This window comes from Phyllopteryx taeniolatus, chromosome 6 (genome assembly GCF_024500385.1).
Source record: "Phyllopteryx taeniolatus isolate TA_2022b chromosome 6, UOR_Ptae_1.2, whole genome shotgun sequence".
Lineage (NCBI taxonomy): Eukaryota > Metazoa > Chordata > Actinopteri > Syngnathiformes > Syngnathidae > Phyllopteryx > Phyllopteryx taeniolatus.
The window spans coordinates 13,496,785-13,514,022 of NC_084507.1; the positions used below are offsets into that span (position 1 = coordinate 13,496,785).

The window sequence follows — 17,238 nt, forward strand, 5'->3', positions numbered from 1 at the left end:
TCCACTTTTAGATAAGTTCAATTGATTTGGATGTGTCACCACACCATGATCTGGAAGAAAACTGTCAATATATGTGGATATTGGTTAGAAATGAAAATCCTTAGGGACAACCCAGGTAGCGTCATGTTCTGGAGTTTGTTGGACAAGGTGGATGGATTGAAGGACTAGCTCCGAATTCTTCCAATTCACCTCAAGATGGCTTGAAGGTTGGACACAGTTGGGTGTTCCAACACGGTATTGCTGGGCTAGTTTTGGAAACAACTTCTGGAATGGCCTTCCCAAAGCCCCGACCTCGAACCTATTGAACATTTCTGGACTATGCTTAAAAAGCTGTTCTATGCCAGCAAACCACACAATTGAAATTTTTGGCTCCCGGGAGCACCTGGCCGTCCATCGGGAGGTTTATTGTGATGTAACAGTGGGGCTAATTTAAATAATAACCACCCACCACATCAAGTTTCTACACTGAGGACTGGACCGCTAGGCTGGGTGAAGATCTGACACTTTCAAGACACAGCCAGACTCCACTGCCTGAAACACTGTCAAAGCCAAAAGGTAAGCAAAGCTGCAGTGAGTTTTCTTGGATGCACAGGTTGCTATTGGCTTCTGATGAGCAACACTTGTTTTTTTGTCAACGTGTGGGATGGGGGCCGTTCGTGTTTGCCGATGTGTCTGCTGCATGTGCCACGCAAACTGATCAGAACAGTCATTGAAAAGTGTTATTTGGCGACTTGGTGATGAAATGCTGTCTTTATGGGGGCTTGCATGTGCTTTCACAGTTTTTTTTTTTTTTTTTTTTTTTTTTGGACTCGACAAGATCCCACCACCTAAGCTCCGCCCCAGTTATCATGTAACCAACTTTTGAATAGGGGGCTGGGTGAGCAGTGGTTCATTTGCATGTGACAGGAACACCTCCCTCAACAGACTGAGTTCAGTGAGCGTAAACAAAAAAAAAAAAACAAAAAAAGAGGTTGTAGAGTGTACTATATCCTTGATTATTTGTGTATTTCGTCTTGGGCATTTCACAGACAAGTTCTACTTACAGACATCTGGGAACTATTTTAAATGGGGGGGGGGAATGCATAAATTACCCACTCTAAAAACTGCTCCATGCCAGGAAATCAATTAGTCTAAACCAGTTATTCCCAACCACTGTATCCAATGTCACTTAATTGGTCTGAAAATGATTCTTTCTCAACTACTAATGTTGTCTTTGTTAGTGCATCTATGCCAGCGACGTAGAGTGACAGGCCGAAGAATTAAATTCTCTTCCACTAGATGGCAGAAGTTACAATAAAGCCGTGTATCAAAGGGTTACCATTCATACAACACAAGACTGTAAGTCATGCCAATTAAGTCAATTTGTAAATTGAAACGAGATCATCACTTTTTCAGTATACCGCGTATAATTTTTGTGACATTTTTGGTTGTTGGTGTGCTGTGAGAGTTTTCCAATGCAAAATATGTGCCTTGGCTCGATAAAGGTTGAGGAAAACCGGACAAAATGAACTCCACCCATCGAGAAAATCGAGTCATTGAAAAGCAAAATCAATTCACCCTTGAAAAAGGACTATTGCAACAAATCAGTAAAAGTAGTAAATAATTCTGACATGCCCTTGATGAGTGTATGTAAACCTCTGACCACGAATGTATAATTAGTGGCTTAATAGTTTATGAAGAAAAAATAAGCACGGGGAAAAGTTCCTAATAAGGTTGCAAGGAGGGGAGAAAAAAAGAAGTGGACGAGTCGAGTGTGTGCGTGTTTGTGAAAAGGGAAAAAAACGGAAGACTTCCCACTTTGCACACTGGCGGGCAGGCAGCGACAGGAGGAAGGGGACACACGCACAGAAAGTGAGAGAGAGAGAGAGAGAAGAAAAACTTGGACACTTCATTGATTGTTTGCTCCCCCCCCCCCGCCCCCCCAGCCCAACAATCGATCCCCAAACGGGACTGATCATCGGTGCTGGAGTCAGTGGAGCATGCGGCTCGGTTCTATCTTCAGGTAGGCACACGCGGACCACGCGTGATTGTTCGAGAATGTTTTGGGTGGCTTTTACGCACAAACTTTTTTTTCTTTTCTTTTTCTCCTGGTTGCGCATGGATTGCAGTTAAAATGGTCGCCGCGTCTGACCGCGATGCGTTCCGATATATCTTTGCAAGTGAGATGATTGCAAGCTGGAACACTGTGTCACAGTAGCGCGGGGCTGCGCAGGGGGTCTTTACTTCGGCCTCGGCGGCTCTGTTGTGCGCCGGGGTGGGAGGGGAGCCTTTGTGAGTCGCTCCGTGCCCGTGCGTGTCTTTTTCGGGGGCTAACTCTTGTGCACTTCCAGACTGAGGGAGAAAGCGGCGGTGCGCCACACTGGCAATTACCCGCACTCAAGTGTGGCTTGCGGGCTGCACGCCGCGGTGACGCTTGCGGTTCTTCTTGGAGCGCACAGAAAGAAAAGACAGGTCCATCTTGAAATGTTGTGAGGCGTTTAGGAGCATGTCACGACGGTGACATGGTGTTTTAAACGCTTGTTTACAACACACTTGTCCGCACAGTCGTGTAGTAGCTGGCAGCTCTGTAAGGGAATACTTTAACCCCCCCCCCGAAAAAAAGAGTTGTGAAAAGTTGTTAAATAGCTAAAAGGAGATGAAGTCACAGCTGAGTCGCACTCGGGTCAAGTCAGCGTGCTTGCGAAATGACAGAAAGCCCAAATAGAAAGCACACGTTAACACTGTTTCTCAAACCACAAAAACACGTTGTCTCAACAAATCCCAACTCGAAGTAAATAAAGTCAGTTGAGCAGGCAAAAATAAACTCGGGTCAGGTCAGCAAGCTTGGGAAGGAGGGAAAAGAAATCCCAACTGAACGACATTTTTACACTTTGAATCCATTAAACCACATTCATGCAACATAACCCGAACATTAAAGTCAACACGGCGAGTTAAGTCGGAAAATAGAACTTGTGCACCGTTTCATCTGCACTGAAGTGAGACCCCCACATGATTCAGCAATGAGGAAAAGCCCCAATAAAATATTAAACACATTGTCTCCCTGCTAAAAGTTTCTGGCGGGTAAAAGACGTTTTGATCAGCACTCATGCTTCTGAAATGGCATTTTCCAACATTTTGCACCAACAAACCACTGCTTTCTTCAATAGCCGCCACAAATGAAGGTGAATAAAGTAAACCATTAATAAAAGTAAGCACTATAAAACGTGTGCATTTACAGTAAAAAAGTCCACACCTCCCAAAACAAGGCAAATCATTGTAAAACCTTTTCAACCATTAATGTGACTTATAACCTGTACAACTCAATTTATAAAAAAAAAATATATATATCTTTTGAAAAGGGAAAGTAAACATAAACAAAAGATAATGTGCTCGCACAAGAGTGCACATTTTCTAACTGGGAATGTGGCTGTGTTCAGAATTAAGCAAGAACATTCACTCTGATGTTTAACCGAAGTTAGCGCCCACCCGCCATCATTGAAGGTGCCTCTAATTAACCTCAGAAAAAGTTCAGATGTGCTAGTAGGCCTTTCCTGACTTTTTTTTTTTTTTTTTTTTTTTTGCAAAAACTTGAATATTTTGTGTTAACACCGACTGGTATTTGGAGCGGTTCATAATTCCCTCCACCTTGACAAAGGCCCCTGTTCCAGATGAAGGAAAACAGCCCCAAAGCATGTTGCTGCCACCACCAAACTTCACCGTAGCTATGGTGTTCTTTGGGTGATGAGAAGTGTTGGATTTGGGCCAGACCCACCTTTTGGAATTATGGCCAAAAATTCAACCTTGGTTTCATCAGACCATAGAACACAGGTGTCAAACTGGTGGCCCGGGGGCCAGATCCGGCCCACCGCATCGTTTTATGTGGCCCGCGAAAGCAAATCAAAATTGCTCATTGCGTTCTGGTGTAATACCATTGAGATATTTGCAAGCATTTTCTTTTGTGACCAATCCCACTTTGAAAAGAAATGTAATGGTTGAGAAACATGTTTTTATACGCTTCTGATTTCAAAACTGGTTATTCATCAGTGTTGTGTATACTGTATGTAATTACAATATATGAGGTAATCTTTCATTTATATGGGTTCACAGTTGTAGCGGTCCTCCGAGGGAAGTCATAACTATGATGTGGCCCGTGACAAAAAATGAGTTTGACACCCCTGCCATAGAACATTAACACACATGGGAGATTTCAGGTGCAGTCAGTCGTGGATTACTTTCATTTCCATTAATTTCAGTGGGGAAAGATGTTTTGACATACGCATGTTTTGAGTTGAGCGAGCGTGGTCACAGAAGGAATTAAACTCGTATCTCAAGGCACCACTGTAGAAAATTGAGTGAAATAAGTGCCGCGGGTCAAAATGCTTGGGATATGACAGAAATTCCTCGATAAAGGACTTGATGATCTGAAGCGAAAGGAAATAAAGTACAACCTGCTCGGTCAACCAGCAACAGAAATGACACAAACCATCAAAGTCACTCGTAAAAACACCATTCCAAAGCAGAAACCACAGCCAATCGGAATTAAAGGTTAAAAAAAAAAAAAAAAAAAGTCCCCCTTGAATAAAAGTAAGCGAGATAAACCTTTTGCATCTATTGATCTGCACTCTGTTTCAGGTCATTACGCTTCAGAAATGACAAAACTCCAAATACAACAGCATTCTCCAACAGAAACCGCATTGTCTCACCAGCAAACGTCAAATAAAAGGAGCTTTACGGCGCCGGGTGAATTAAAGCTATTTGATTGATTGTGCCTGCCAGTGTGTGCGTGCGTGTGTGTGAGTGTAGTACATCCACAGGGCGTGTTGGGTCGCAGAGAGAGGCATGCGAAGGGAAAACATGCTTGCTGTTTAAAGCCATTAGTTTGTTAGCGCCTCGCAGGCTTTTTCCCACACTGATGGAGATGTTTGCCTGTGGAAACATGAAGGGGAAAAATCAACTTTGGTTCACCCCTCCAAGAGACCACCCGTCTGCCACCTGTGTCGTGCCATCATTACTAAAGCCCATTTATGTCACTGTCACGGGATAAAGACTCGATTCAGCCGCTGGTGCTTTTTAAAGCTTCCTGTTCTGCTCCTCTTCCCCTCCAGGCTCTATGCGCTGTGGGCCTTTGTGGAGGTCGCGACCTCCGTGACCAAGCCCGCCAAGAGGAAGGTGAGTCATGAGCTCCTCACACATTGCATTCATTGACTTTGCTTCATGGCGAGGTGAAAGGTGAAGCCATCAAACGAGTCGCTTCACAGTTGTTTCCCCATCCCACAATAGTCAAGAGAGTGGATTTAAAGCCCGCCGCAAACCCAGCGATGAAACTGGGCGACAAATTGCAGTCGATAACTCACAACCGCACACCAGGCGACTGATTGCACATATACCAACACACTGAAACTGGGACCCCTGGTGTTGTTATCGGGAAACAACGTTTTGAGGCGGCGCATATACCTTACTCTATTTTTTATGGAACCACAAACAACAAGGCGCGAATGTCAAGGAGGAATCAGATTAGCCCTGGCCAATCTTAGCTATCTTATACTAATACTATTACTGGCTCTATTCATTGACCGCACTTGTGCAGTTCAGCGACAGAGACTCTCCACACTGTGCTTTTTCAGCCACAGGTGCATATAAAATGATAAAAGTAGTTAAGTATTATTTTAAAATTACTGTACATATTGGGTGTATTATAATTCATCATTATATTATTATCTATCACTTATATTTATTATTATTCCCATTTTGTACTATTATTTTCAATGTCTATCTATCTATCTATCTATCTATTTGATCTAATCTTTCTAGGTCAGTCTAAGTCAGAAGAAGCGATAGTCTATCACGAACCTAAACGAACATAGTACTAAAGTCATAATTGCAGAAAATATTTATAAGTATGGTGTTAACTGAGCGTTCCTTCTTGGGTTTCGTAACCTCGTATTCAGGGGCATTTCCAGACCCCTTACAATCACCTGGCATGAAGGACCACGGAGGCCTCCTTAAAAAACAAACGAAAAAAACCCACAAGAAACAGGATGATGGATAAGCAAACGATCTTTTATTAAATAATTGACGCCTATAAAAGAAATAACGAATAGCTACCAACTTTACTTACATTGTATAAAGTAAATACCTTATTTCCATGACCATAGGGCGCACTGTATTAAAAGGCGCAGTCTCAGTTACGGGATCTATTTCTGTATTTAACACATACATAAGGCGCACCGCATTATTGGGCGCAGGCATGGTAAAACATACGCTAGCTTAAAACATACGGTAGCATGCATGCACGCTAAAACAATGTTTTTAAAAAGGCAGTGGTCCTCATCTTCTGTATCAGAAATGAACAGCTGCGTAAGTTCTCCATCAAACACGCCAGGTTCGAGTCTCTCTCGTTTCCGTGCGAAAGCTCGAACAACAGTGCAAGCAGACACGTTAGCCAAAACATCCACAATCCATTCACAAATTGTAGCGTAACTCGCTTTCATCCATCGCTACCACACCGCTCGCAACTTCACTTTGAACGCCCCGTTTACACCGATGTCCAGCGGTTGGAGTTCCTTCGTCAAGTCTCCCGGAATGATGGCAAGCTCCGAGTTATTGCACTCACTCGAATGGTGAGTGGAGAGACGCTTCACTGTTCTTTGCTCATTAATCCGTTGCTCGAGTTGGTCTTCCAACTCGGGCCACCTCGCCTTGTTTCCGCAGAAACTCGGCTTCGTCTTCTTGACTTGCCGAAGCTCGTTTTCCTGCTTCCTCCACTTGCGAACCATGGATTCGTTGATCTTGAATACTCTCGCGGATGCTCGATTCCCATGTTCCTCCGCGTAACTGATAGCTTGCAGTTAAAACTGTGCTTCGTACGCGTGTCTCTTCATAGGTGCCATTTTCAGGGGTCCTTAGCCAAACCAATGTTGTTTTGCACAGTGCACACCCCAGTGCACTGTGCGGTAAATATAAATAAATAAATAAATACATTTATAAAAAAAAAAATAAATAAAAAAAATTTAAAAAAAAACCCCGCCGCTATATACCTACTGGGGGCGTGGCTTTAGCGTCCTACTTCACACACCATTCCCCTGTCCTCAGCCACGTCCGCTTTTCCTCTGTGTAAGCAGCGTGTCGGAAGGAAATGCTAAAAAAAAAAAAAAAGTCAAGCGGAGCGCTCATCACACAACAACATTTATATATGTTGGAACTCGGTGCACACATAAGGCGCACAGCATTATATGGCGCACCGTCCATTTTGGAGATAATTTAAGACTTTTAAGTGCGCCTTATGGACGTGAAAATACGGTAACTTGTTTAAAAAAAAAGCTTGAAATGTACAAAAATGCTCAGAATGATAAAATCTCGTGGCTGACCAATATGCGTTTTTTTTAAGCTGATGCAGGTTCCGATATTTGGCATCATAAAATTCCGATAACCGATTCATCGGCCGATTAGTTAAAACAATATAGAATGAATAAAATAACTTCTTTTTTGGTCCCCAATGCTTACAACCATCTTCTTCTTCTTTTACTTTGGGCTTGTCCCTTTAGGGGTGGCCACAGCGCCACATCCTTTTCCCTGTAAGCCAATCACCTGCATCCTCCTCTCGAACACCAACTGCCCTCATGTCTTCCCTCACGACATCCATCAACCTTCTCTTTGGTCTTCCTCTCGCTCTCTTGCCATGCAGCTCCGTCCTCATCATCCTTCTACCAATACACTCACTATTTCTCCTCTGGACGTGTCCAAACCATCGAATTCTGCTCTCTCTAACTTTGTCTCCAAAACATCGAACCTTGGCTTTCCCTCTGATGAGCTCATTTCTAATTTTTTCCAACCTGGTCACTCCGAGAGCGAACCTCAACATCTTCATTTCCGCCACCTCCAGCTCTGCTTCCTGTTTTCTCTTCAGTGCCACTGTCTCTAATCTGCACATCATGGCTGGCCTCACCACTGTCTTATAAACTTTATCCTTCATCCTAGCAGAGACTCTTCTGTCACATAACACACCTGACACCTTCCTCCACCCGTTCCAACCTGCTTGGACCCGTTTCTTCACTTCCTTACCACACTCATCATTGGTCTGGACTGTTGACCCCAAGAATTTAAAGTCTCTCTCTTCTCTCTGTAGGCTCACTCGTCCCCCTCCACCCCTCTCATTCATGCATTATATTCTGTCTTACTTCGGCGAATCTTCATTCCTCTTCTTTCCAGTGCATGCCTCCATCTTTCTAACTGTTCCTCCACCTGCTCCCTGCCGATCACAATGTCATCTGCAAACATCATGGTCCACGGGGATTCCAGTCTAACCTCATCTGTCAGCCTATCCATCACCACTCCAAAAAGGAAGGGGCTCAGGGCTGATTCCTGATGCAGTCCCACCTCCACCTTAAATTCGTCTGTCACACCTACACCACACCTCACCGCTGTTCTGCTGCCCTCGTACATGTCCTGTATTATTCTAACATACTTCTCTGCCACTCCAGACTTCCGCATGCAGTACCACAGTTCCTCTCTGGGTACTCTGTCAGGTTTTCTCTAGATCTACAAAGATACAATGTAGCTCCTTCTGACCTTTTCTGTACTTTTCCATCAACATCCTCAAGGCAAATAATGCATCTGTGGTACTCTTTCTAGGCATGAAACCATACTGTTGCTTGCAAATACTCACTTCTGTACTGAGTCTAGCCTCCACTACTCTTTCCCATAACTTCATTGTGTGGCTCATCAACTTTGTTCCTCTATAGTTCCCACAGCTCTGCACATCACTTGTTCTTAAAAATGGGCACCAGCACACTTTTCCACCATTCCTTAGGCATCTTCTCACATGCTAGAATTCTACTGAACAAGCTTGTAAAAAACTCCACAGCCACCTCTCCTAGATGATTCCATACATCCACAGGAATGTCATCAGGAACAACTGACTTTCAATTTGTCATCCTATTTAATGCCTTTCTAACTTCCCCCTTACTAATCATTGCCACTTCCTGGTCCACCACACTTGCCTCTTCTACTCTCCCTTATCTCTCATTTTCCTCGTTCATCAACTCCTCGAAGTATTCTTTCCATATAGCTATCACACTGCTGGAGCCAGTCAACATATTTCCATCTCTATCCTTAATCACCATAACCTGCTGCACATCGTTCCTATCTCCACCCCTCTGTCTGGTCAGCCTGTATATATCCTTTTCTCCTTCTTTAGTGTCCAACCTGGCATACATGTCATCATATGGCTCTTGTTTGGCCTTTGCCACCTCTACCTTTGCCCTATGTCGCATCTCAATGTATTCATTTTGCCACTCCTCGGTCCTCTCAGTGTCCCACTTCTTCTTAGCTAACATTTTTTCCTTGTATGATTTCCTGTACTGTGAGGTTCCACCACCAAGTCTCTTTCTCTCCTTTCCTGCCAGCAGATACACCAAGTACTCTCCTGCCTGTCTCTCTGATCTCCTTGGCTGTGGTGGTCCAGTCTTCTGGAAGCTCCTCCTGTCCACCGAGAGCCTGTCTCACCTCTTCCCGAAAAGCTGCACAACACTCGTCCTGTCTCAGCTTCTACCACATGGTTCTCTGCTCTGCCTTTGTCTTCTTAATCTTCCTCCCCACCACCAGAGTCATCTTACACACCACCATCCTATGCTGTCTAGCCACACTCTCCCCTACCACTACCTTACATTCGGTAACCTCCTTCAGATTACATCGTCTGCACAAGATGTAATCCACCTGCGTGCTTCTACCTCCGCTCTTGTAGGTCACCCTATGTTCCTGCTTCTTCTGGAAAAAAGTGTTCACTACAGCCATTTGCATCCTTGTTGCAAAGTCTACCACCATCTGTCCCTCCAAGTTCCTTTCCTGGATGCCGTACTTACCTATCACTTCTTCATCACCCCTATTACCTTCACCAACATGTCCATTACAATCTGCACCAATTACGACTCTCTCTGGGACGCTCAGAACTACTTCGTCTAGCTCCTTCCAGAATTTCTCGTTCACCTCTCGGTCACATCCTAGCTGTGGGGAATAGCCACTAATTACATTATACATAACACCCTCAATTTTGAGTTTCAGCCTCATCACTCGATCTGATACTCTTTTCACCTCCAAGACATTCTTAGCCAACTCTTTTTTTAAAATAACCCTAACTCCATTTCTCTTCCCATCTACACCATGGTAAAATAATTTAAACCGTGCCCCTCAACCTCTAGCCTACAGTTTGCACTGGCTTGTGCCCCCCATAGGGCTGCATTTCTAATGCTTACAACCATAAAGATGTGAATTACAGGCAGAATATTTGACTGTCCTTTAGCATTTGTTTAACTTTACAACAAAGAAAAATTGAAATGGTCACTTCAAACAAAGATTGACTTCTTGTGTCTTTTCGGGAATGTGTTTTGACCTTTATTGAAGCGCTACACACGACATTCCTACCAAAGGTCATGCTGCTTTAGTGAAAGTTTGAAACAGTTGAAAAGTGTGCTACTAAGACAGCTTTTGGGAGTTTTTGAATATAGGATAGCCCTCAAAATTGTGATTTGTCCTCAGAATAACAACAACAAAGAAACCAACAATTTCAAGATGGCCTTCGCATCACATGTTCCTGTCCAAATAATAAGAAACAAAAACATTTCAATAGGGCCCATTTAACATCACTTTTACCTTTATGAAAGACTCTTGCTGGCATATGAAAGATGGAGTAGAGGGGAGCCATTTTCGTAGTTTGCTACAAGTTCTTTCTGGAATTTTATTGTGTTTCTGGCACTCGGAACTTTTTGTTGTGCTACGTAGAAGTGTATTCCACAATGCAAGCTTTTATGAACAACTCAGGGCAATAACAACGCTCCTGGTATGCTTGCTGCATCTGTATTGAGTTCTGTAAGAGGAATTGACCATTTTCTTCTTTTTGCCATTTAATTCAGGAGAGATGCATTTCTTCTTGCCCCAGATTGAACTATAGTACAGTCCTGTCATCATTTGTCATCTTCTGTTAACCAGGAAGTAGTCTGAACTAACAATGGTGGAAATGATCCAATTTCACTTAATTTGTCTCAAAATCGCAATACTTTGAGACTAGATCATTTCAGGAAATCTACTTTTTGTGAGGTTGCTGTTTGGTGGTATGCCGTGAGATTTTTGCAATGTAAAATGCAGTATGTACCCTGACTCATTAAATGTCGGGAAACACTGATCTAACTAACGAACCGATACACAAACACAAATACGGCACACTATGACTTTCCCCCCAATCCTTTGTTCAAAGTTCAACTAAGACATTTTACCGGGAAGTCTCTATTGCGCCGCTTTGATATCCTGCTCCTTACGTAGATGACGCAACCCTGACCAACCCGCCTACGCGAGCAAGCTCGTGATTTAACCGACCGTACGTGACTTTTTGAGTCATTAATCCGTTTTTTTCCTGTCGTGAGGCCCAAAGCTGTCAAGGAGCCACAGTGACGCCTTTGTGATCATTGGGTTAAACAACAACAAAAAAAAAAAAGGTGGGCTTCAGGTCTAGCGGTACAGTGTTGGAAGAGTCTAAGCAGTAGCAAGTAGCAGGAGGTCACTGGCGGCCTCCTTCTGGGTCACTGTGCACTGCTCATTAATGCTCCAGCTATGTGGCAGCTGTGTGTTTGATGTCACTCATTGCAACACACACACACACACACACACAGTCATTAGGCCTGTCCGCTTTGACCCCCCACTTCATTCCCCTCCCAACCCATTTCTCCTGCTCCTTTCCCTTTCCTTTTTCTCCCGCCATTTTACCTCCAACTTGTCATTTGCATTCCAGCAAGTCTTGCCTTTAACACTATGGAACGGGCTTCGGTGGTAACTACGGACCATCAAGAGCATTTGATCAAGCGCTCAGTTCAAAGAAAAACTCGTAAAGACGTTCGACACCGGGGTCAATATCACTAGAAAGTGGCCTTGGTGTCATCAGAATGTTTAGTCAATTAGGAAAATGGAGCACAATGATTAAACTCTGATGTCTTATGAGCGGCCAAACATTTTCACACAGCTACAACAATCACTTTCTTAGAATGTGTTTTCTTCATTTTATTTTTAATTAGATATGCTGGACATACCTTTGACAACACACCACACACTAAAAACACATTTCCACTAGGATACACGTGGTTGCAAAGTTTATTGCCCAAAAGGCACTTGAGTGACCCTTAAATTGATAAAAATAAAAGCTTTTGACAGGATGTTACGCCAATGTTGCCTGAGTGTTGCCGAGCAGACCGGGAGGGTTATTGCCTTGAGTTGTTAATAACATCTTGCATTGTAGAATACGACTTACCTTCCGTTGAGCCCTTTTTTTTACGCAACTTACAAAATGTTTCAGATGAACGCGCATCGATTCCAGGATTACATTTTTCTTGACGAAAACCAAGCGCATGTACAAGAACTTGGACAAAATTTTGGCAAAAACGTTTGTTAAAAAACTTAAATCATAATCATACAAAAGAGGTTCCACTAAGTATAAAATTGCCATTTTTTTCATTAATGGAGAATGACCCTCCGAGGTCTAGGAAAAGCATACGTGTGCAGCGTGTTTACACACACACATTGACACACTCGGCAGGCTTTTAGCGAGCGGGTCAGGGAAGTGGAGCATTAATCTTTTTGTCAATGGAAACTTTTGTCCCTCTCTCATATTTGCTGTTGTGCCAAGCAGGCCAGCGAGCGACTTGTTATGAAACGACTTTTATCATTTCACGCCGCACAGGAAAAAAAGCAAAGGCCAGCCTGGTGCTCGCTCCATACACAACATACATACACGCAAACACAAACACATGCACATAGATGCACATGTTCACACGCGCGCACACACATACACACACACTTGACTTTACACCCATCTGCTCCCAAGCTGCTTGCTTGGCAGGTGACTCAATCCCCTTCAATCCCCCCTGATTTACCGAAGCTTTAGGATTTACATTTTGGCCTCAGAAGGAAGGAAACTCGTGAGACTGAGGATCATCAGTGGACTCATTTACTTGGAGGTGTGGTCAAAAGTATTGGGACACCTGGCCGTTTGACAATTTTATCACTTACACTATTCTGGGAAGTCTTTCTATGCAATTTCTTTGTGTCTGTGGGAATTTTTTATCTTTTGTAATTGATTCTAAAGGTGTTTCATGGTGTTTTTCCAAAGTAAACTCATCCAAGTATGCCTTAACGGGCCATGCTACTGGGACAACAGAAAGAGGCCTTTGTCAAAATATTCCGCAAAGTTGGAAGTTGCTAGTTTTAATTTATTAATTAATCAATAATGGCACACTTATTTATTTATTTCTATGAATTTATGGACTTTTTACTTTTATTAAATATATGCTTAAAAGAATTCATTAATTGTAATTTTTATTTTATTTATTGAATGATTTTAGGGCTGAAACGATTAATTGAATAACTACAATAATTCAATTACAAAAAGGAGTTGAAGCAAAGTGTCCGCCTCGAAGCTTCGCAGTGATAATTTTACCACATGGACGAATGTTACTGCAGAATGACGTACCACTCTGTATAGAAATAGGTTTGCACGATGGTGGCGAGCCACCGGGAAAGGGTGTGTATAAGACAATGTCGAAACCTTGGGATCATTTTGCATTTTAAAAAAGAATATAACAAAGAGCATTGTATCTACTACAAAGCAAAACTAACTAACGTACCACAACAGCATGTCTATGATCGTTAACACAAGATTAGCTAATTCAGTATAGCCCACCTCTGCTATTTAGATTGTATTTTAATGCCCCCCACAATTGGTCAAGGATAGACACTACCACTGGTGTACTTTCAATTCCTTTGTTGAACAAACAGGAACAAAATAAACACGTAATATGCACATTCATACACGACCTACTATGGCCACAGCTGACGCCCAAGCACTAAAGACACAAAATGACTAATGGTTAGCTGGTTAACTATCCTTAGCTCACAACAGCCAACTTTACACTCTCATTCACTGACTCCCACGCCACTCACCAGGTCACATCCCACCTTTTAAAGCCACACACACACTCAAAGTCAAGGATATTATAGTGTGGAACGTGAGGATTGTGACCCACACTAATACGTGCACCTCATATGCACATTTTGTTGTTTAATAATGTAAAATATTTTTTTTGCCGATTAGAAATGTATTTAAAAAAAATAATAATAATATTCGATAGCTGCAACCCTAATTTAGATTTTAATTTGTATTTATTTATTTGATTTGGCCAGACCCCCTGGTTTATTCATCTATTCGGAGGCAACTTCTCAATACTATTGTACATATGGTGTAATTCATATGACATTATCATTATTTTTGTCCTGCGCAGTTACCTTTTTCAAGGATTGCTGTGGCCTGCCCAGTTTTTTTTCCGGCAAGGTATTAGTGTGACACTTCTCCCTTTTGACCAGTTAACCGGCAACTATCTTGATGGATCTTCCCCTTTGGGTTATAACACAGTCTTTTACTGGGCTGTAATTGATTGCTGTAGACTAAACACTTATTAGTTCTCTAATGAAAATAACAGTTAGGTTGCAGGTCCCTCTTCAGATGTTGTGCTTGGAAGCCCAGCAACTGACCTTTGGATTAAACAAATTTTCATACCAGAGCAGCACAGACACGCAAGTCTCTTTTGCATATACACTCATGATGACTTTTCTGCTGTGAGAAGTTCAGTGACGTTAGTCAGAAAAGCATCACACATTCTAACAGTTTCCTGCTTCCAACCGCACGTTTCATAAATTCGGAGCGTAAGCAGTGACATCTTTCCTGCAATGATATGTCATCATGTGTTATGTTCGGACACACCAAAGCTTTTTTTGTGTGTGTGTGTGTGAAAAACGTGCTTACGACAGAGTATTTGCTCTGATTGCACAAGAGGAGTTGACAGTGGAATTGCAGCTGCAAAAGTCTTGGGCCATCACTAGGTTTGTTGTGAGAAGACAGAAGAATAGGTTTTTAATGGGCCATGGAAGCAGTGATGCTTTTGGCAGCCATCTTATTTATAGTCTTAGTTATAGTGTTTTGGACAAAATGATAATTAGTTTTAGTCACATTTTAGTCATTTCTATATGTGATAGTTTTAGTGCCGTATTAGTCAACAAAACCTCAAAAAAGTTGTAGTCTAGTTTTACTCAAATAATTCTGACAAAATAATACCATGTCAAGAAAAAAAGAATGTTCTTAACTATCAAATAAGCAAAAAAAAAAAAAAAAAACACATTTAGATTGCTTATTAACCACGTGAATGGCACCCACACTTGTACTTGTTTTCTCATCTTTCTTTGTGAGCAATGGCCAAAGTTATACTGTTGAGTTTCTTAGTTTTTTTTTCTTAGACACTTGAGGAACAGCAACAGGTCCAAAATGCTACATTTCCCTCCATGTCTCAGACAGTCACTCAAACATGGGTCAGTATGACAACGTATTACAATTGCTGCCTGGCCAAAAATCCCTGTATGCTTGAGCATGCAGCCTATTTGCACTCGGAGTTATGTGAAAAACTTTGTTATTATGAAATTTATCACAAGCAGATTGTCGGGTTTTTCATCCACTCTCGTCAACAAAAACCCGCACATCTGATCATGTTTTAGTCATTAAAGAGCCATCTTTAGCTCGTCATGCCCGTCATGTTATCGTTGTGGGAAAAAAAGGCGGGTCAACAAAATCATTTCATCATTGTTGATGAAAACAACACTGCATGGAAGAAGCCATTTAACTTTGGTAGGAATCTGAATAAAGGTGAATACAGGAATATATTTTCACAAGAACTTCAGTTGGTCCTCCCAGATTCCAAAATCACGCATGTTAGGTTCATTGACAACTCTAAATTGTCCACTGGGGTGAATGTGAGTGTGAATGTTTGTTTGTCGACAGTATACTGTATGTCCCCTGTGGTTGGCTGGCGACCAGTCCGGGGTGCACCCTACCTCTTACCCAAATTCAGCTGGGATAGACTCCAGCTCACCCGTAACCCTAATGAGGACACGCCGAACAGAAAATAGATGGATGTAAGTCTAAAGCCCAGGATGGTAAAAATCTTTTTCTCTGTGTATGTGGTAGGTGGCAGGGCGGAGGTCCAGACAGGTGTTTGAGGCAGAGCCCGTGGAGGGGGTGTGGTCAGTGTGGGCGGAGTGGTCCGATTGCTCCCAGTCATGCGGAGTGGGCGTGTCACAGAGAAGCAGGAATTGTCTCCCGCCTCCACCGACCTCACCCTCCGTCTCCTACTCGTCGCCCAACTGGGGCGGGCATCTTCCAGGGGGCGTTGGGGGTCCGGTCATCTCTTCCATGCGCCCCTACCACCCTTCACGTCAACACCCGCCTCATAACCAACTACCTAACCCCAACCAGGGGGTGTCACTTTATCGGAGTACCCCGCCAGGGGGCGACGTGGGGCTGACCAATCCGTCGTCACCTTTCTATCAAGCTGAATACCCCGTGGCCAATCAGAACCGAGTGTCTGTGTACCGATCGCCTTACCACGCTCCCTCACGTGCCTACAATCAACAGCAACGCACCATCAGGAGGCCCAGCAACCCTGGCGCTTTGAGGGCAGCGGGAGGAGGGAGCAGAAGGTCGGTCAGCACCAGTCGGGAGGGTTTGCCGGTCAGGAGGTGAGTGGAAATCCAACACGCACACTCGACAATAGGGGTGGACACACTGTTGTTTTTCAGGGGCCACATTTGATTTTTAAAACAGGATAGGTGATCAATGTCATTTGTAGATCAGGTTAAACAAAAAACTCATTCACTGGAAGCCATTTTAAAAGAAGAGTTCTCCATAGGCGGCACGGTGAGCGACTGGTTAGAGCGTCTGCCTCACAGTTCTGAGGACCGGGGTTCAATCCCCGGCCCCTCCTCTGTGGAGTTTGCATGTTTTCCCCATGCCTGCGTGGGTTTTCTCCGGGCACTCCGGTTTCCTCCCACATCCCAAAAACATGCATGGTAGTTTCATTGACAACTCTAAATTGCCCGTAGGTGTGACTGTGAGTGCGAATGGTTGTTTGTTTCTATGTGCCCTGCGATTGGCTGGCAACCAGGTCAGGGTCTACCCGCCTCCTGCCCGATGATAGGTGGGATAGACTCCGGCACGCCCGCGACCCTAGTGAGGAGAAGCGGCTCAGAAAATGGATGGATGGATGGAGTTCTCCATATTGCCAACAGTTTTATAGCATTTTGACTGATCTTTCAAAACCCACAGAATCTTGTTTGCTATGACACTATAAGCACCAAACCTACCACAAGAGTAGACTCTTTTCTTTTCACCAGGAA

The 17,238-nt window shown here is 43.3% G+C and overlaps 1 protein-coding gene and 1 long non-coding RNA gene across 6 annotated transcripts in view; one reads left to right on the top strand and one right to left on the bottom strand.

Moving 5' to 3' along the window:
* Positions 1 to 1,817: 1,817 nt before the first annotated feature.
* Positions 1,818 to 17,238, top strand: part of adamtsl4 (ADAMTS-like 4) — a 67,833-nt gene continuing 52,412 nt past the window's right edge. For 2 of the 4 annotated variants that reach the window (XM_061776452.1, XM_061776453.1), the window contains exons 1-3: positions 1,820 to 2,002; positions 5,085 to 5,148; positions 16,031 to 16,581. In XM_061776452.1, the coding sequence (XP_061632436.1) occupies positions 1,980 to 2,002; positions 5,085 to 5,148; positions 16,031 to 16,581 (638 nt within the window). In that variant the 5' untranslated portion in view covers positions 1,820 to 1,979. Of the gene's footprint in view, positions 2,003 to 5,084; positions 5,149 to 16,030; positions 16,582 to 17,238 lie in introns of all 4 variants that reach the window. The other 2 variants (XM_061776451.1, XM_061776454.1) reach the window with 2 other exon arrangements.
* On the bottom strand, positions 6,705 to 12,394 carry LOC133480167 (uncharacterized). Of its 2 annotated transcripts, none has more exons than XR_009789204.1 (3): positions 12,272 to 12,394; positions 7,017 to 7,117; positions 6,705 to 6,925 (listed from the first exon to the last, which is right to left on the bottom strand). It is a non-coding gene; the product is annotated as an uncharacterized LOC133480167 (long non-coding RNA). The 2 variants fall into 2 exon arrangements; XR_009789205.1 differs by lacking the exon at positions 12,272 to 12,394 and adding an exon at positions 10,627 to 10,727 and having other exon boundaries at positions 7,021 to 7,117.